The sequence below is a fragment of the Varroa destructor genome, unplaced genomic scaffold (assembly GCF_002443255.2).
Source record: "Varroa destructor unplaced genomic scaffold, Vdes_3.0 BEIS01000002.1, whole genome shotgun sequence".
NCBI classification, from domain to species: domain Eukaryota; kingdom Metazoa; phylum Arthropoda; class Arachnida; order Mesostigmata; family Varroidae; genus Varroa; species Varroa destructor.
In genome coordinates this window covers 6,157,818-6,178,095 of record NW_019211455.1, presented here as the reverse complement: position 1 = coordinate 6,178,095, position 20,278 = coordinate 6,157,818, and the positions used below count along the sequence as shown (strand labels likewise).

Below are 20,278 nucleotides of genomic sequence, written 5' to 3'. Positions count from 1 at the left end.
TTCGGTTTATTTTATCCATCCATAACCAATTCAGTAATTTTAGGCCGCCATTGTTCGTAGGCAGCATCCCGCGAAGAGTGGTACTTGAAGATCACATTCAAGGAAGAATTCTTAAACTCTTCATATATTGTGTTTTGTCTCTACGGCACTATTTTTTTTAGAATTGGAAAACGCTTAACATTCCTGCTATCAAATAGATAAATATTCTGTTTGTACGTAACTATCGAATTTATATTGGCACAGGATGTGGAGTAGTTGCGCGCTACAGAAACAGTTCATATTAGCTCTATGTTTAAATCTATATTTTCATATTATCTGTGCACACCATTATGTCGAAACGATGAACGAGAAAAACTAAAGCCAAAAGAACATGTCGGATATTTGGCTAGCGTCCTTCGCAGTGTTGGCGTTGGCGGAGATGAATCGAGATTGCCACTTTCGGGAAGCGTAGAACAAAATGAAACCCAACCGTCAACAAGCGATCTGTTAGCCGGTTCCGGCTCGTCCCAGATATCTCCGATGTGACGGCCTTGGTGGCGTTCATTGGTTGCACGATCTTAGGTCACCGCCAGCTGAGAGCGTCGCCCGCCCGTTGGCCAGACAAGACGCCTCACGACAAAACTGAGCTTCCGAAACTCATCGTCGCTTCATTTTCCGCCCTTGGCTAACGTGGGTCTTCTCTTTTTGCCAACGCTAACAACGGATGCTATTATCGACGAAGACAACAGGCAAACCTGGCTAGCGAGGGGAATACAAGACTGAGCTACTTACAGACCAGTCAGCCAACTGAAGACCTAACGAGTTCAGAAGCAAGAAGGCGGCCGCTTGACTGTTCTGACAGTCACAGCGCTAGCTGAGGAGGAGCGGTGATACAGGAAGGGCACAACTGAGGGCCTTTCTCTAGACTGGTCGAGGGTCGTGGTTGGGTTCTCCACTACGTCCGGTCGCCTTCTCTCCTTTAGCCGGCATCGTCCCGTAACACCCGGCTGGAACAGGCCAGTCTCGTATCAACATAGCTGCCAAGTGGTAGCCATAAAACCTTACGCCTGGGTTTTAGGCTCCCATCCCTGTGTTGATCGCGACTTGAATGTCGATACATTGTTCCTTTTGATAGTGCCCGGAGTGTCTGCCCATCATCTAGTGACGTGCAGTGACCGCTGGGCTCTGCCCCAACCACCGATATGGCTTCGAGGTCAGTCCCCGATCAGTCTCTACTCATCAAATGGCCACTAATCTGGCGTAACCAACAAGAATTCAGGATACAATCCAAGTTACAGCATCAACAGTAATACTACCACCACCTACAATGCCAAGCACAATGTTGTCACAAGTAACCTCACAATCATCAGTATAATCATCATAATCTCTTTGATAAAAGTGATTTGGATACCCTAAGTGCTCATACAGAATGGATGTGCATGCTATAATCGACGAAGCTAGCCAACTGAGGGGAGAAATATGCTAATGACGATAGTGTGGAGGTGCCTTCTTCGAGCTGTACCAGAGTTTGTACAATCGACCTACTGCAGTAGCCAACTACGATTTCGGGGATAGTTAACTACTGCTATTTTGGCAGTATTTGCTACTGTACATTACCAATGCTCTCCGGCCACCCGTCCGCCTTCTCGCTATATATAGATGCTCTTTACAGATACCTGTGGTTGTAGTCACAAATCAGCCCTCAGGTCGACGATATCTTGGCCTGTTCCTACCGCATGAGCGTGTGTTGTCCGCGGGTCTCGGATGGGTCAGTCTGCCTATCGCACGCACGATTTATCGTGCCATAAACGAAAGATCCGAAAAATTTTTAAACTTACCACAGGGATGATCTTCACTGCTTGGACTTCCATTATTATTATTATTAACCGCAAAAAATATGCATTTTTACCAGGCTTACGTCCTTTCGTTGCCTTCTTGTTAAGTCAGACCTATGTTTAAAAGTTAGATAAGTTTTTTAGGTTCTGAACGAATTACGGCCTACGTATTTTTGTCTCCATATAGGTCACTGATTTGTGTTCTTGAAATGTCTCTGTGTTCAGCACCGTCCTGGTCTGACATACCTGCTAAGGGGCCAAACAATGGAGTATGCGTCGTTACTCATATGAAATCAGTGAACACCTAAAAAGGCAGATATGATCAAACAGCAGACGACACAGAGTAAGGAATGAAAGTATAGTAATTATAATAACATTTCTTGATTATATTATTGATACTCACTTTCTGTGTGTCGTGCGGACCTTTAGTCCTCAGTCCCTAATTTCGCAGACCGAACCCCTACCAAAAATAAAGAGACTCAAGGATGATAGTCTTTATTTTTTTTTTATAATTTGTTAAGTTCTATATTACGAGCCCTAATAGCAACGCTGAAATTCTGCTGGGGACAGTTATAACTCGACCTGAAGCCAAACGAGATAAGTCCTTTTTGAGCTTTGGCAGGACTGATAGGGATCTCCGAGCATTTCTGCATATCAAACATGGACGAATAAATATCTAACGAATTATCTTAGCATTATTGGCTTCCCCATTGTGAGACGATGTCTTAAAGGTTAGCTTTCATGCGGACAGCGCAGAATGGTACATCGCCGAGCATCGCATGTCGTCGTAGCCGACACGGTCACTAAATCGATGATGTGAGTCGTAGCATCTTGTAATATATAAAGGCTTAATTCTTTAAGACGATCTCTAGCTACGTATAAATTTCGAATGCCGACTATCTTGAGGCATAAGTACTCGCGAAACGCATGCAGTAATACCGTGAACGGTAGCGAAGCGCCCAAGCGCTGGCCAAGTGTTGCTACTGTAAGCGCTCTTGAGGTACACATTTGCTTTATATCGAAACCACGGCTTTTGAAGATTTAACAGACAACTCTAATTGTTAACTATGTATTGCGTGCCGTAGTTTTTACATAAACTACCATTTATATAAGCCTATCGGTTGTAAAGAACAACTCAAATGCCTTGCCTCGTACTCGTTGCCAAACTCTTGCCTCGTATGTGGTCCAATTCATTTATGTATTACCTAGAAGACTAGACTTCAAAGAAACGACTTGATAGGAGATCACACCCCACTAATACTAAACTCTTTTCAGTGGCTATCGTTATGCTCGAAATCGGTAAATGTGGTTGAAGAGACCAGCTTGTTCAAGCTACATACAAGCCCAGATCTTGCTAACCCACCTTATTGTTCTATTAATTAGAAGATTACAAAAAGACGAGTAGTTTTTGGAAACTTGTAGGTAGCTTTTAATCCTATTGAACTAACTTAAGGTATAATTGTTCTAATGTGCTCTCTACGAGGCTGTGGCTTTTACTTGCACAAATTTGCATAAAACGTTGTCGTAGTCTTTGCAAATAGTTTAAACAGCGTCCCGTTTGAGTTGGTTTATTGATGATTCAAAACAGAGAGCAGTAATTAAAAAATAGGTTTCCTTCAACGAGCGTTATAGCCAACGACCATAACGGCACAATTTTTTCCTGTCGATCTGTGAAGACTGCCGGGGCCTAAACAAGCTAGCGACCCGTGTGCTTTGCTCGAATTTAAGTATCTGGGGGGCGCGACTGGCTATTCAAAGAGCTGAAAACACCTCACGAAGCCCGAGGTTTCGGCCGGCTGGTGGGTGCTTGCCATACGGAACTATACTGCATTACCTTGTAAATTGCTCATGTCCTTTTACGCTTAGAAAATATCTACAAAGAGATATATAAATCGCACAGGTTTTCGATCACAAGTTTACTGCTACCGTACAACCCAAGTCACGAATGACAAGTACACACGACTTAAGATTTCCTGCCAGCTTTTACGAGCAGTAGCGTAATATTTTCCCTTGCTCTTTGTTTTTTTTGTCGCTTTTATTTTGTAACAAAAAAGATAGTGACTTATTTCATCTTGAACGGAACGGAAGCGTCGCGGCCTACTGTTAGAGAAACTATTGGTAAAGTCGAACTTTGTGGGTGAAAAATGTTAATAGTTAAGCGTTTAGCAGCTACTGGTGGGTGGGATCAAGACCAAAGTGAGTGCTTAGAATCGAATGATTGAGCGCATGTGTATACAGAATACCCGCCATAAGCGCGTCTACGAGTCCACCCTATCTTCGTATGCGCGAGGTTCTACTAATTAGAGGCCAAACGAAATCGTAAGCAAGCCTGGTTCATGAAGTGAACAGTTAGGTATTCTATATATATGGGAAAAAGTAACTTTGCAAGTTGATATTGCTCTAAATATATAGCTATACAATGTATGAGGATCTATTAGCGACCTCTGAACCGTTATTGAGCTATATTACGAAGTGCTTTCCTTTTCTCGTTTGATACTTCCACTGCTTACTATTTCACTCTTTTGCTTATAACGTGGTTCTAGTTTCGCATAGCCTTCTACCTTCTGTATGCAGTGCTAAACGTTTCAGTCTTCATGCCAACAGCCGGTACTGTTGCTTGTGTGGCTCTTTGAAAAGTGGGTACATTTACGGATCTGGTCTGCTATCTGCATTCTACTGGGTGTCCTGAGTCCCGGACTTGGCAGTGACTCGTGACTCGTCTCAGGAATTAGCTCGCAGGCTGTCGATATCAAGCAACAGTTGAGACGGCAACGCGGGCGGTCTATCCGCCCGCGATTTGGCGGGCAAGCGAAAACAGACACTCAGACGAGACAGAGATATTCTTTCGTTTGACATTCGTGCCTTCGTTGTTGAGTATTGCGCTAGAAACATGAAGGGGAACGAAGGATGGACATAGTTATCGAACTGGCAACAGGCACAAATGCAATGCCGTCACCGTTCGCCGAGGGTTAACGTGGACAAAATGGCAACAGGAAAGAACACAAACCTTCGAATACTCTAGCGAATGGGCCACTAGAGATGGCGATGGAAATACTGCTAGGTTTTTTTTTGTTTTGTTATGATTCTGAGTATAATAGAAAAATTAGCGAATTAATCAATATTTAAATTTCAAGTTATGTCAGTTACTAATTTAGGAGTTGTTTTCAAGTTAAACTGAAGAGTGCAAAAACTCACCTATATATATATATATATATATATATATCGGAACAAATCATTGAGCGAATTGACATTTTGTAAACTGGAAAACCTATGGTTAAACGCTGGAGAAATGTCTCTAAAAAAATCCGTATGAAAAATCTGAGACGACAAAAATAAGGGTTCCTACATTGTGGTTATCTGTTTTTAATTATGTAAGCTATACTTCCTGAAAGGGTAGGGTCAGCGACAGTGGAGAAGAGCAGCTACAGGACATTACAAGAGGGGTAGCGCTAGAAATATGAAAATATTGTATTGGAAGTATTGTGCGACGGTAAGACGGTTGGTTCTCTATGTCTAGTCGATGAAAGGCAGGTGAGATTGCTTTTTTGAGCTTGATACTACTGATAAAATAAAACCGACGATCTTCATTTTCATCCACGGTGAATATGTTAATTTGACTAATGACTGAAATAGAAATGAAAGAGTGCAACCTACGAACTGCCTCGCTAGTGGAATAAGGTAAAACGTTGTATTTCGTACACAGGCGAATTGTTCAGGATCAAAAAACTTCGATCACCGTCCATCACAACTAAACCACTGTCGGACGATACATTAGCTCTTGAGATTCTAATTAACTGATGAAGAGTTCACGGTAATCAAGTATCAAGCTAATTTCTGTTACAGGCAAATCGACGGCATCGCGCCGACGTTTGCTAAGAAGCCTTCGATCCGGCAGGAGGATGACGGTGAACTCCTGTTATTTGAATGCCGAATCACCGCTGATCCCAAACCAGAAATCTTCTGGTTCCACAATGGTGCTCCAGTTCAAGAGAAGCCCGGTCGTTTCAAGATTCTTGTACGGCCCGATGGTGGTCACCACTACGATTGCACACTGCAGGTTTCAGACGTGACAGTTGAAGATGCTGGCAAATACAAGGTGGTCGCCAAGAACGAGTTGGGCGAAAGCAACGCTACAATATCACTGAATTTCGATAGCGACGATGCCAACGTGCCCGAAGGTGGGACAAAGCCGACCTTTGTAGAGAAGCCTCTTATTAAGCAAAGCGACGATGGAAATAAGATCATGTTCGAGTGCGCCCTCATTGCTGATCCCGCTCCAACAATCAAGTGGTACCTCAATGGCGCTCTCGTGCCAGAAGGAACACGGCACAAATATCGACTCATCTCGGACAAGCACAATCACACTTGCACTCTTGAAGTTTCGAAAGTCAGGGCGGAAGATGGCGGAGAGTACAAGGTCGTCGCATCCAACTGTCACGGAGACGGGCATGCCAACATAACGCTAAACTTTGACGCGGGCAAGCCCAAGTAGGTTTCAATCCTTACCTACAGTGTTCATGATGATCATAATAATAATAATAATAATGGTCTATAAGTTTTCAGCAAGCGAATATTATAAAAGGCTAATATTTACGGATTGCAGAATTCCTGAGGGAAAGGCACCTAGGTTCCCGAAAAAGCCGACAATCCGACAGGAAGGAGACTCCCTAATACTTGAATGTGTCTGTGAAGCCCATCCTTTCCCAGAAGTTACATGGTTTCTAGGATCAAAGAAAATCATGGAGGGCGTCAGACATAAAACTGCGCGAAAGGAGATCTCCAAACATACGTATCATCTCTCACTTGAGATTAGAGTAAGTACAAAACACGGAAGTCCACTTTACGCCCATAAGTGTAAATTACCAAGGAGAGAAGCTAAACTTGTATTGCAAAGCTAAATTATTTCTGAGATAAAAATGGAGGCTTCGTCTTTTAGGAAGCAGACTTAACCCTGTTAGTTAGCTTATCTAATAATGACAATTTAATCGTGCCTGATTTTTTCAGGATCCTACAACAGAAGATGGCGGAAGCTATAAATGTAACGCTATGAACGAATTAGGTGATAGTAATGCGAATATTACTTTGAATCTGCAAGGCGCTGCGGAGCCGCCAAAGTCGGGTGATGCTCCTACGTTCACTCAAAAACCTAAGATTGTTCCAAAAGACGGTACACGCTGCGTTTCCAATTAAATAGACATTATCGTATTGAGTTCGATATTTAATATTATTACAATTATGTAAAATATTCGATAAATAATTGGTCCTTCTAGGTTTTTTAATTTATGAATATCTATATAATTTACGATATCAGATCAGGGCTTTAATGAGCACCTGTTAATAATTACTTATTGCTATGGAACTTCAGGCGGTTTGATGATTATCATGGAAATCCACGTGAAGTCGAAATCTGCCCCCGACTATACATGGTTCCATGGGTCGAACACTGTTCGTCAACAGGCTGGCCACATTTCATTTTCTATGGAAAAAGAGGGAACCGAAGAATACGTAATAATTATGGAAATCCGCAACCCGGCAAAGGAAGATGGCGGTATGTATAAGTGTACAATACGAAATGCCCACGGAGAGATTAATGCCAACCTTAACCTCAACATCGCTGGAGCACCAGCTCCATCCGGCGAAGCTCCTTCGTTCGTCGAAAAGCCTAAAATTCGGGCCGAAAGGGATGGCAAGCTTATCATTATGGAGTGCAAGGTTAAGGCCAATCCTCAGCCTAGTATTAGCTGGTATCGAGAAGGAGTCACTGTTTTGGAAGGGGGACGCATTAAACAAACTGTTCGCCAGGAGGGCAACATATACCATATTAAGCTGGAGCTTTCAAACCCCGAGCTCACCGATGCTGGCGTCTACAAGTGCAATGTGAAGAATTCTGCAGGAGAGTCAAATGCCAATCTTACTCTCAATATTGAACGTAAGCTCGTTACATTCGTAAATACGAAATATAAGCTTAGTGTTTGAATATCACCCGTGAGTTATTATATACTTACGATTTCTGTTTTAAATAATTCCCCACTTATACTCAAGCTTTCAAACCAAGTAGCATTAATGCTTCTTTAATAACAGTAGAGACGATGACAATTATAAGAACACCTATTCAGACCAATCGTCGTTGCTATAACAATAACGCAACGTGTCACGACTATTCCAGTGGCGCCGGTAATCAAGGAAAGACCGAAGGTCATTCGTCGTGAACATCAGAAGACAATTATAATTGAATGCACGGTGCAATCTGCCAATAAGCCTGACGTTGTTTGGTATAGAGAAAATAACATGGTGCGTGAGGATACTCGCCATCAGGTCCATATTAAGCAAGTGTCGCAGGGTGAGTTTGCAATAGCTCTCGAAATCGAAGCGCCCGACGTTAAGGACAAGGGCGTGTATAAGCTGATGGCCAAGAATACTAAAGGAGAGAGCACGTCGCAGACAGTCATTGTTGAAGTGGACCAAAAAGAGGAAAAGAAAACTCCGGAGCCCCCTAAAGGCGAAAAGCCCAAAATTATTGGTAAGCTTCAACGAGTGGAGATCGAGCAGGGCAAGTCGGAAACTCTATCGATTCGTATTGAATCGAAGACAAAATGCACCGTTATTTGGTACCGAAATAAAACGGTTCTACGAGAGTCAACAAAGATAAAGACCACATTCGACGGAACAGTGGCCCAACTTCGTATCTTGGAGGCTACGACGGACATGTCAGGATCTTATACTGTTGAAGTCAAAAATGAATTTGGAGTTGAAGAACATTCAGTTGAGGTCGCCATCAAAGGTGCGTTATCGATAGTTAGGTATTGTATTTTTATCTAGACAAAGGTTAATCATATACAGAAGGTTGTTTCGGGTCGGTTTATCTACGCGCTTTCACTAGCAGGCGTTGGCATGGGTCTGTTTTACTTACAGAAATGAAAAAGGTCGAGCAGACAACAGTGACGACGAAGACTGAGGAAAAGAAGATTGAGGTAGAAAAAGCTGAAGAAAAGAAGCCCGAAGCGAAAAAGCCCGAACCCAAGAAACCTTCGGTGCCGGAAAAGAAGCCCGAAGAGAAGGTACGTTTCCTTGAAGCACATACATTGCACAGTAGAATATCTTGCCATAGTGTTACGTTCAATACACTGTTACTAAATATATTAATCATAATTCGATGAACATCTATATGCGCAATTCGCATGGGTATTCGTAGAAACCTCCGGTAGGACGACAAGAGTCTTTAGCGAGACCTGGTGATTCTGGATCATCAACACCTCACCGAACAGGATCGCTCAAGCGGACAGAGTCCGTAAAATCAAAAGAATCTCGTTCCTCAACACCGGACTCCACAAGGAGATCATCAGCTATCTCGAAAGAAGACATTAATAATATTTATGAGGCGCTGCATGCTGCGCCCGTTGGAGGAGGAGTTAAGAGAATGATGGGTATTGAGTATGCGTCAGATGGTAAGCGGACTTGCACGGCCGACGACATTGCTAATATCCTTAAAGGATCGAGATATGTCAGAGAAATATCTAGCGACACCACTGAGCCGACTTCAGATACTCCCACACCAATTGTGCACTCACCGTGCACGTCACCGGTGCCCTCTTCACCCGTGCCAACAATTACCATTGAAGATATTACCGAGATGTCACCACCGCCGCTGCAAGCTATCACTAAAGCACCCGACAAAAATAAACCACCTCCAATAGTCGTTGAAACGCCGCCGAACGCGACCACCCCACAATCGTCGCCGATACAATCGCCCACTCCAAAAGAGGCTAAAGAAACAAAAGACGTTCCCGCCAAACGCGGCTGGAAAAAAGTCAAAGTATTCGGCGCTGATGAGGAAAAAGAGGAGCCTTCACTCGTCGCCCGCAGAAGCAGCGTCTGCCTCGCGCTTGATCCTTCGAAGGATCTGGCTGTGCAGATGGACGCAATGGCTCCGGGGAGCACGGTGCTCATCCACGGCCACGAAATGCAAGTCCAGCAAGCCAAGGAAATGCTGAAGGTTTGTCGCTGCTGCTGATGCTGCTGCTGCTGTCGCTGTCGATCTTGCTGCTACCGCTCGCTATCTTTGCGGGTTTGCCAAGCCTCGACTAACTAATACTACAGTAATCATAATAATTAATAGTAATACCAGCACCAGTAGTACTGCCACTGCTCTTACGCATTAGCATCATTTCACACACAAACACGAAATTGTCCTTATTCCCTATGTTTGTATCTTTGTTTTTCCTTATAACTAGGAGACGCCTTACATATGTATATGTTTATGGAGCTTGTATATTGGTGTTTTTTGTTTGATGTTTCAATAATAGGTTGAGCCATACTTGCTTATTTTTCTTCTTTGACAAAAGCCAGAAATAGCATATTTGTCATATATGATACGACCGACCAACACTCTTTGTAGGCTCCGAGCCGTAAGCCTTCTGTCAAGGAACCCGAGAAGATTGAGCGAAAGCCTTCCGTTAAGAAGCAGGAATCCATTCCGGACATCAAGGTGGAGGGGCAGAAGGAGGTACGGCCATCGGTACCTGTCGTTAAAGAGCCGACACCGGAGCCCATGCTTCCAGAATCCCGCAAGGGTTCGCTCAAGGTTGACGTGCCACAGGGCCGTCGGGGCTCTATCATCATGGTAGCCGATGAGGTTCGTCCAGAAAACGTGACGTTCCGATATTCGAAATCGTCTCTGCTCGTCCAGGAGATTCGTCTTTCCTGTCGTGTCCCGTATCTCTCAACCTGTGTGATCTTTCGTGTCTGTCCTGTTTTTTCTATATACCCCGCGTCTGCTCGATGCCTTGGATGATGATGATGATGCTGATGATTAGGTGGTGTTTTTGTACGTCCGATCCGTCCATTTTGTTCTGTCGACTGCCTCTGTTCCACTATTGCCTTTGCCATATTATCCATTGCAACGTTGACGGAGAACTATCTCTGCACCGTTAATTTCACAATGTTCATAGACGCACTCGTAAGCATAAATCTGTAAAATACTTCCGGCTGTAATTTAGAGTGACGTGTTCCTTATTGCTTTCATGTGACATCACTTTACTGCGAATCTTTGTCACCCTAAGCCATTCTGTTAGCGGATTCGTTCCGAAACGTTCTAAGGTACTTTTAGAGAATTGCAAGTGTTTAAATTACATAAACACAGACAAAACAGCAGGAAAAAATAGCGCCGCTTTAGCTATTTCTTACATCCATTCAACAATAACGTACAGAATTTATATTTTGTTTCGTTTGTAATGATGAGTTTATGTTGCTTTTCTATGTTATTGTCTTGTCTTTTTCGTTTTCGCTCTACTGACGGTTTTCGTCGCTTATGATTTTTTATATGTTTTTCATCGTTTTTGTTATTTATATTGCAATTGTTTTTGCTTCTGTGCCTTTTGTTTTTTGACCTCTTTCCGCCTTCCGATTGTACTTTTTTAACTTTCTCATATGTTAACGCACTTTATCGTTTTCGCGTTTCTGATTAAGAAATGTGTTGTTACGTTTCTATCACCCAAAGTAACTACAAGCACCCTCCCAAGCCAAAAGGTTCAACTAGTTTTCTTTTCATGTACAAACGTTAATAGTGGATCTTTTTCGGTGCGGCAAAATATGCAGAAGGGCGTATGCATGGACGAGAAAGGCCAGATGAAAAAGCTTCGTCCAGGCGAGGTACTGGAAGTTCGCCAACGGAGAAAGTCCAGTGTCGGCGTAGACATGCGCCGAGGCAGGTTGGTATAAACTTCAGTTGGCTACCACAAAAATCTACTGGCTCTCAAGCGGAAGAGTTCATAACCTAATGTAATCGTATTCGAATTTACAGTACTGCAGGCGATGATAGTCGAGTTGATATGCCGTCAACACCTATTAAAGCCGTCGGTGAAGGCGGACCGCCAGTTATCGTTGACTATCAAGAGAATATCTCGGCGACGGAAAACTCGACCGGTCAGTTAACTGTCACTGTAGAAGGCAATCCTGCCCCACAGTTCCGCTTCTACAAGGTGAGGCAAAGTGCTATCGGCGACATTGACTAATTTCCAATTTAGTATAGGTACGTATAGAAGCGCACGAACGTGTTTGTCTCTAAAAAAATGATCTTCACTTAACTTTGGCTTCGTCGCAACAGGCCGGCACTGAGATCTTCGAAGGCGGTCGCTACAAGATCGTAACAGATGGCTCGACGAATTCGGTCTACTTCTGCATCCGTAAGTGCAAAGCGAGCGATGAAGGAAAGTATTCTATCACCGCTTACAACTGTCACGGCGAGGACACTGTTTCCATGTCGTTGCTGGTTGCCCCTGAGGGCGGCATGGACTTCCGTGCCATGTTGCAGCACCGCCAGTACGGTAAATGGAACAAACAAAAGCCAGACCCCGACTGGCAGCTTAAGGAGCGCGAAAAGGAGGAGGAACTCGCCAAACTTGCCAAAAAGGTACGACATCTTGGCTACGCATGCAAAGGGTTTCTATTAGTCTTTTTATGTCAAACGTTCCGTTTGTGTGCTGGCTCAACACACTGCATTAAGTAGTTAAGAAGCCGAACACATGTTTCACCTATAGTATAATAACAAATTAATTTAACAGTTGTTCCCTGCTACCTTAGATTGGAAGAATTATCGTGTAGAAAAATATTTCCGGCTAAAATAAATTCTCATCATAGAAAAGCACGACCATGGTCTTAAGGGTTATTGGTAAGAGCTGTAGGAATCGAGTGTAATTATGAACAAATACAATTTTTCTTTTTCTAAAAGGTAAACTTTAAAAGTAAAAGCGAGCTGTTGTTTATAACGTGTCTTCCGAACATACAACTTTTATAGAAGTTATCAACGTTGCAAGTGACGCGGTTCCAAATGCACGCATATGTGTTAAACGTCAAGCCTTCAGATTTAGCCGGCGTATACGCCTAATCTATATTCGAATCTAAGATCTACTTCATTGTCTTCATATGATAAGTTCTAATTACGCACAACGTATAACACTGCCATTTTTCTCAACTGACTTTTTGATTGCGCTTTTTCTTCTTTAACACTTGACTCTTCTCGATATGAAATTTTGATCTAATAGATTTGATAGAATTTTCAACATGCACTGTCACTAATTTTCTTCCATAACGATGCCTGACGTTATCTGAAAAACTGTATATTTGTATCGTATTGTTTTTCCTAGGCGCATTTGAAACAAACCGTCGAATACTAATTTTAGAGTTAACAAAACCTAATTGATTTTGTTGATGGTAAGAGTTTAGAGCCGTCAAGTCCTCGCAGCTCGAGGCGGCCGTCCCTAGCGGATCTAATCCCCGACTGGCCAGTGCTGCACAGTATCGTCGTTCGCAAGGTGACCGGAGAGTGATGCACTCTGCACGCTTCGCTGGGAGCGTGGCGTTCCGGCACTCATGTCGGTGTACACATCCGCATAGCATCTGACGCGTGCGTTCAGTTGTGTGCGCCTGTCTACACTAGTGAGCCGCCCGGGAAAAATCACTTTTTACCGGCTTATTTTCTTGTCCTATGTTGCTCAACGTATTTTGTTCCTCGTTCGCACCTCGTTGGGAATCTTTCAGTTTTCAACAATCTTCACTTTTTGTTTGGTTAATATGGTTTTGATTTCGGTGCGCATCCGCCACAGTAGACGGCAAAGGCGCTGCTGTCACTGTCTGGTTGCCACCCGGCTTTGTACGTTTTCTGTTTGCATGAATTCTTATAGCGAAAGGACGATAAAACTTACAGATTGCCCTCCATTTGTAGAAACCCGATACTTTCATCAAGCCCCTGAAGAACGTGCATGTTAAGGAGGGCAAGGATGCCAAGGCACGATTTGAAGCAGTGTTTTCGAAGAACGGCGTCAAGGGTAAATGGTTCAAGAACCGCCAAGAACTGTTTATGGGCAAGAAGTACAAGATGTCCTCTACAGGCGATCTTCACGTTCTTGAGATCAACAACCCGACCCAGGATGATGAGGGAACCATCACGCTGACTTGTCTTGAGACTTCTTGCAAGGCCCTTCTTGAAGTTGATGGTAAACACCCGTACGCTCATAGTAATATTAGATCGCTGCCCAGGAACCAAAGCAAACATTTGTGCGTATGCTTATTTAGTTAGTGAAAAGTAATATGGACTAAAATATTTCGCTTTTATATTTACAGCTCCCGATCCGGTGTTTAAGTTTACAAAGAACTTGCCTAAGAAGGCTGACGTGCACACGCTTAGGGAATTGGTTCTCGAGTGCAGTTGCAATTCCGCAAAAGCACAGGTACAGTGGTATAAAGATGACCTCAAGATCAATGCATCAGAACGATTCCAGATGGAACAGGATACGTTCGGTAAAAAGATACTGCGCGTATTCAACCTTATGCTTGAAGATACGGGTGAGTACTCCTGTAAAATCGTTCACACAGCCGAAAAAACTCAGTGCAAAGTGTCGGTTACTGAAAAGCAATATCAATTCATGAAGATGCTCAAATCGTTGCGTATTATTGAGAAAGAACCAGTCACCTTAGAGTGTGAAGTCGATGAGCATGAGGCGCCTGTCACCTGGTACAAGGACGGAAAGGAGCTCAAACCTGATAAGCAGTGAGTAAAGCAACCTGCACGCGCGCTAGATAGAGTATTTATGAACGGATGTTGTATAAACTAGCGATAATTTCATCATTTACAGCAGTCAGTATTTACAGGAAATCCCATAGACGCGTCTTGATTGCATTTGCTTGATTTAGCCCTTCTATAAAAAAAAACTTCGTGGCCAAAAACAGACAATCAAATCGTAATAACCTCCGAGTTTGTTTGAATCCGAACAGTGTTCTGCAAATGACGACAAGCTAGAACGAAAAACTTAGACATTTCATACTTTTTATTTGCGGAAAGGAAAAGCGAGCACGGACTATTGATAAGGTGTATACATGATGAGGTTTCCAAATGGTGTGTTTCCTTTCTGAAGGGAAGCTTCGATTTCTACAACCAGCTGCTATTCGATATCTATGGCGTTGATAACGGCCCTTGCAGATAGAAAGCTAGATCTTTCATTGAAAAGAGCGGTTTGAATCCACGACTATGACAGGCAAAACTAGTTCAAATAATCCCTAAAAAGACGACACAATAAATTATGGTCTGCTATGTATCTTCGCACAGATCGCAGCCGAGGTATTGCGCCTCACTCATCGTATACGCTAGCCCCGAATTATTCTGTTCATTGTTGAATCTACTTAACGTAGGTATAATCGGTTCTTCACATAGTACACAATATACGTATATACGGTCAACGTACCAAAGGCATAGGCGCTATTTTCGAAAAAGGTATCATAAATTTTCAAAACGTAGGATAAGAAAGCAAAAATGTACGTCGATGTTGTGCCTCATCAAAGTTACGTGAACAAACGGAACTGTAATAGAACTAACTAGCTTTGAAAAAAGGTTCCCCAGTTAACTACTAGAAGTACATCTGAATGATGCCAAACAGCAAGTATGGACTCGAACAAACATAATTTGGGTAAATAGTCCCCACGTCTTTTAGATGCGCCCGATCGTATCGCTTCGAAATATCTATTTATTGTTCTACTCATTTTACAGCTATAACATATCGGCCGAGGGTAAGAAAAGAAGGTGCTGTATTAAGATATCCAAAGTAGCTGACGAGGGCACTTATTCCTGCAAAACAAACGCGGAGGAAACATCGTGCGAACTCATTGTAGAACGTAAGCGCTTAAAACTGCCAAAATCGAAATTTGGAGCTTTTTTTTGTTTAATGAAATGAAACCTTTGAACCAATTTCGGCCACAGGAAACGTTTAACAATGCCACCCATTTGGCATTATTGAGTTTATTATAATTATCATTATGTTTCTGTTACGATATACAAGGGTTCAGATTATTCCACCGACTTGATTTCCGTTACTTTGATAATTTCAGCTGCTAATCGCTGGCAGAAGAAGCTGAAGGACACAACGGGTATTGAGAGGCAGGAAATTATACTCGACGCTGAGCTCATGGATCGCACTGCTCTAGTGAAATGGTTTAAAAATGGCCAAGAGATAAAATCTGGAGAAAATATTCAGATTGTCTCTGCTGAGGGTAAGCATCAGCTGATATTCAAGCAGGCTACCCTTGAGGATACTGGCGACTACTCGATTGAAACTAAAGGTCTGAAATGCGCATGTTCGCTAACCGTGCAGGAGGCTGAGAAGGCGCCGATTATCAAGCCTGAGAAACTAGACTACGCATTTGATCAAGGCAAACCGTTCACGTTTGAAATCCCTTATATCGTGACCGGAACGCGTACGTCCGATGTAATCTGCAAGCTGGAGTGCAATGGCAATGTTATTCAAACAAAGGACGTCGACCAAGTGGTCAAAGAGAATGTGGTTGTACTCAGTTTCCGTAAACCGGCGCGTGCAAGTACGGGACCGTACACTATTACGCTAAGTAATTCTCAAGGCCAGGACAGTAAAACGCTTAATATCAATGTTATGGACGTTCCCGCACCGCCTGAAGGACCGCTGGCCGTAACCGATATATTTAAAGACCGTTGCAAACTAAATTGGAAGCCTCCAAAAGATGATGGTGGCTGCCCTATCAGTCACTACGTGATCGAGAGGCAGGATCTCAGTGCGAAAGGCGGGTGGACCGAGGTTCTCAGCTCCGATACTACTACAGTAAATGTTACTGATCTTACACAAAAGAAGGAGTACAAATTCCGGGTACGGGCGGTCAATAAGAAGGGTAAATCCGAGCCGCTTGTGGCCGACAAAACAACTCTGGCAAAAGACCCTTTCGACGCCCCGTCGAAGCCTGGCTTGGTAGAGCTCACCGACTGGGATTCGGATCGCGTCGACCTCAAGTGGGATCCTCCTTCAAGCGACGGTGGCGCACCCATCGAAGAATACATAATCGAGGTCAAGGATAAGTTTTCAAACGCATGGACCGAGGGCGCTCGCGTGTCAGGTTCCGAAACTAAGGGTCGCGTTAAGGATCTCAAGGAGGGCGTACAATATGAGTTCCGTATTCGTGCTGTCAATAAAGCCGGCCCTGGAGAGCCCTCTGACCCGACTAAACCTATCATAGCCAAAGCACGTTTTGTCAAGCCGTACATAATTGGTGACGGTATTAAGGGCTTGATAGTCAAGATAGGTACGACCATCAAGCTTGATATTGACTTTGGGGGCGAACCCATGCCTACTGTCATGTGGACGCTCAATGGTCAGGAAATTAAAGAGGTGACTGGAAAAACGACAATTACCACCGTTGAAGATAAGAAGAAAAATACACTTCTTGTTACCAAGGATTCTGTCAGAGCCGACAGCGGTACGTACGAGTTGACTTTGACCAATTCCTCCGGAACAGTCACCTCGAAGGGAGATATCGTCGTTCTCGGCAAGCCGACCAAACCTAGAGGACCCCTTGTAAGTCCATTTCGATAGAGGAGCTTTTTTGATTTGTAAATATTGAGTCAAGCCTGAACCACTTCTATTAATAACACATTAGTTTTGTATATCAGCACATCGATTCATTGTAGTTAAATTCGAGAAGAGAAAAGCAAAGAAAAATTAGAAGGATAAGGTTGGATGTTTTTTTTGTAAGTTCTCTGTAAGAGTAAAAATTGGCATTTTCATTTTTCGTTACATATATTACGCATTACAGTTTCCGATTTGCAGTGTCTTCAAGAATCGACTACAGAACTATAATCCACCATTATTTTTAATGTGCTGGCCAGTTTTAATGTAATATGGATTGCATTTGCATATAATATTGTATAGCAACGTAGCGTTGAGTGAACGTAGGAAAAAAATAAATTAGTAAATCTTAAGTCCTGCGAATACTATCATAAATGTCAATGAGTGTTCAGAAACCTAATGCCTCTCTCCTTCTGATCTAGCTATTAGTCGAGACTTGAAACTTTTTTGTTTTCGTTCTGTGGCTCAACTTAGAATGCTGATAAAGTCCGTGAGAACTACGCCGAAATATCATGGAAGCATCCAGAAGACAACGGAGGCTCGGAACTTAAAAGCTACGTTATTGAGAAGATGGATGTGGAGACAGGGCGATGGGTTCCTGCCGGAGAGGTCGGGCCCGGCGAAACTAAGGCTAAGGTTACCGGTTTGCAGAAGGGGAAACGTTACAAATTCCGTGTTAAAGCCGTCAACAAGGAAGGATCTTCAGAGCCGCTTGAACTTGATGGCGAAGTGGTGGCGAAAAACCCATATGACGAGCCTGAAAAACCCGCCAATTTGGAGATAGCCGACTACGACAATACTATGGTTGAGCTCAAATGGGACAAGCCGGAAAAAGATGGAGGCAGACCAATCCTGCACTATGTGATCGAAATGAAAGATAAGATGAGGCCCGAGTTCACTGAGGTTATGAAGTCCGATGGTCCAGTTACGACCGCGAAGGTCACAGGACTGAAGGCAAATTCCGTGGTGCAGTTCCGTGTCAGAGCCGTCAATAAGGCAGGAGCATCGCAACCTTCTAATGAGACTGGACCACACATTGTCAAGCATAGGAACCGTAAGTATAGAAATGTGTGATTGCTATGCATTGCATCATTGTCTGTAAAATGAAGTCCTGGAAAAAAAATCTTGCGCAGCTTGAAACTAGGAACGTATTATATCTCCTAAACTGTTTCTTGATTGTTTCAGTTAAACCACGAATCGACCGAACTAATCTAAAGACGGTGATCATCAAAGTAGGTCGAAACCACACGTTCAACGTCGATATCAGTGGTGAGCCTCCGCCAGAGGTCAAGTGGACCCTGAATGAAATCGAATGTGTGGCTAGTGATCACTACACGCTGAAGAACGTCGAATACCATTCTGACTTTGGACTTGTCAATGCAATTCGTAAGCAGACGGGCATATACACGATTACAGCAACCAATAGAAATGGCACTGATAGCGTGACCGTTGACGTCACCGTGCTCGGTAAACCCTCTCGTCCGGGAGGCCCGCTTAATGTCAGTGATGTTCACAAGGAGGGATGCAAACTGTCTTGGAATCCGCCAGATGATGACGGTGGTAAACCAATTCAGTACTACGAAATTGAGAAATTCGATAAGGAGACCAACCGGTGGACCCGTTGTGGTAAGAGCGATAAGCCAGAGTTCGACGTTACCGGACTCACCCCAGGAAAGGAATATCTGTTCCGTTGTGTGGCTGTTAGCGACGAGGGCGAGTCGGAGCCCTTAGAGACCACAACAGGCACTATTGCTAAAGATCCTTGGGGTAAGTGTTCCATAGAAAAGCACACGAGGGACTATAGTTGTAATATTGTATAGTAAGATCTTTTTTTCTCGTTGTTATTCGTGACGTAACTTTTGAGTTCGCATGGATATCGCCTGGTTTCATCGATGGATATTATGCGTTCCTCAGTGTTTCGTCCCTTGTCATTCTTTAACAGACGATGCCGATTCCGATACTTTGTTGTTTTACGAGGCTAGATCGTGTCTGTCCAATGAAAGTGATTTTGACGAACACATGACGCACTGTGTCGTACCTTTCAAGCATCGAAGAGCACCTCGAGGAACTCAGCCGCAGGGCATTCTATGTGACTTCGATGATGAACAAGATTTCTTTATTAGTGCTCAAAAACAACAATTTTATTTTACCATATGCTTGACAAGCTTTTGCGACAAATATGATCGTATTATACTGAACTGTTGCTCTAATTGGGTTGTTTTACGGTTTCGTTCAGGTAACCGTTGTTATTGGCAAAATATAACTGCATGCACCCACACACAATAGTAAAAAATGTAGATGCACTTCATGACCATTGGGTCACCTGATTTTGGGTGACCTATCTGGTTTCAAAGAGAAATTCCGTTCCTCGCTGTTTAGCTTGAGTTCGGCACCCGACTTCCTTCTGTGAACGGCAACAGATTAACTACTGTCATACGCAGTTTCCTCTGACAAGAACATCACATTTCCCTGGGGCCAGAATGCACCAGGACACGCGAAGCATTACGTTCGCTGGCATTATATACGACCTTTCTAACAAGTTCTACATGGAATGTGAGGAGTGAAATGTTTTTATGTCCTCTACATCGAGCACCGTTTTTCCGCTATTTTTGATATGTCGGTAGGAGATCCAAGCAGAAAAGCTAAAAATCTTTGCATTACAGATCCCGCGGGCAAGCCCGGCAAACCTGAAATTGTCGACTACGATAACCGAATGGTGCAGCTCAAATGGGAACCGCCAAAGAGCGACGGTGGAGCACCGATCGAGAAATACATCGTACAAAAGAAAGACAAATTCTCGCCTGAATGGGAAAAGATCGCCGAGTCGAAAGGTCCCGAACCGATGGTGCGGGTGGAACCGTTAGTTGAAGGTACTGAGATGCAATTCCGCGTTATTGCTATAAACAAAGGCGGACTTTCGGAACCATCAGACGCCACCGATCTACATAAGGTTAAGCACAGAAAATGTAAGTATCTCTCAGTAGCTAAGACGCTGACATAGTTGGATAAAATTCATTAAGTACGATCAAGCCATCAACAAAAACGTTT

General features: G+C 43.4%; 1 protein-coding gene across 6 annotated transcripts in view; it reads left to right on the top strand.

Annotated features, from left to right (window-relative positions):
- The window catches only part of bt (projectin protein bent), a 61,398-nt gene that overhangs the window by 16,489 nt on the left and 24,631 nt on the right, over positions 1-20,278 (top strand). For 3 of the 6 annotated variants that reach the window (XM_022791919.2, XM_086978616.1, XM_086978617.1), the window contains exons 5-21: positions 5,658-6,302; positions 6,418-6,628; positions 6,819-6,981; positions 7,180-7,743; positions 7,981-8,595; positions 8,727-8,872; positions 9,007-9,807; positions 11,409-11,521; positions 11,614-11,791; positions 11,917-12,222; positions 13,534-13,804; positions 13,932-14,358; positions 15,352-15,476; positions 15,690-17,179; positions 17,705-18,284; positions 18,416-18,997; positions 19,894-20,196. In XM_022791919.2, the coding sequence (XP_022647654.1) occupies positions 5,658-6,302; positions 6,418-6,628; positions 6,819-6,981; positions 7,180-7,743; positions 7,981-8,595; positions 8,727-8,872; positions 9,007-9,807; positions 11,409-11,521; positions 11,614-11,791; positions 11,917-12,222; positions 13,534-13,804; positions 13,932-14,358; positions 15,352-15,476; positions 15,690-17,179; positions 17,705-18,284; positions 18,416-18,997; positions 19,894-20,196 (7,520 nt within the window). Of the gene's footprint in view, positions 1-948; positions 1,193-5,657; positions 6,303-6,417; positions 6,629-6,818; positions 6,982-7,179; positions 7,744-7,980; positions 8,596-8,726; positions 8,873-9,006; positions 9,808-10,209; positions 10,447-11,408; positions 11,522-11,613; positions 11,792-11,916; positions 12,223-13,533; positions 13,805-13,931; positions 14,359-15,351; positions 15,477-15,689; positions 17,180-17,704; positions 18,285-18,415; positions 18,998-19,893; positions 20,197-20,278 lie in introns of those variants that run through there. The other 3 variants (XM_022791920.2, XM_022791922.2, XM_022791923.2) reach the window with 3 other exon arrangements.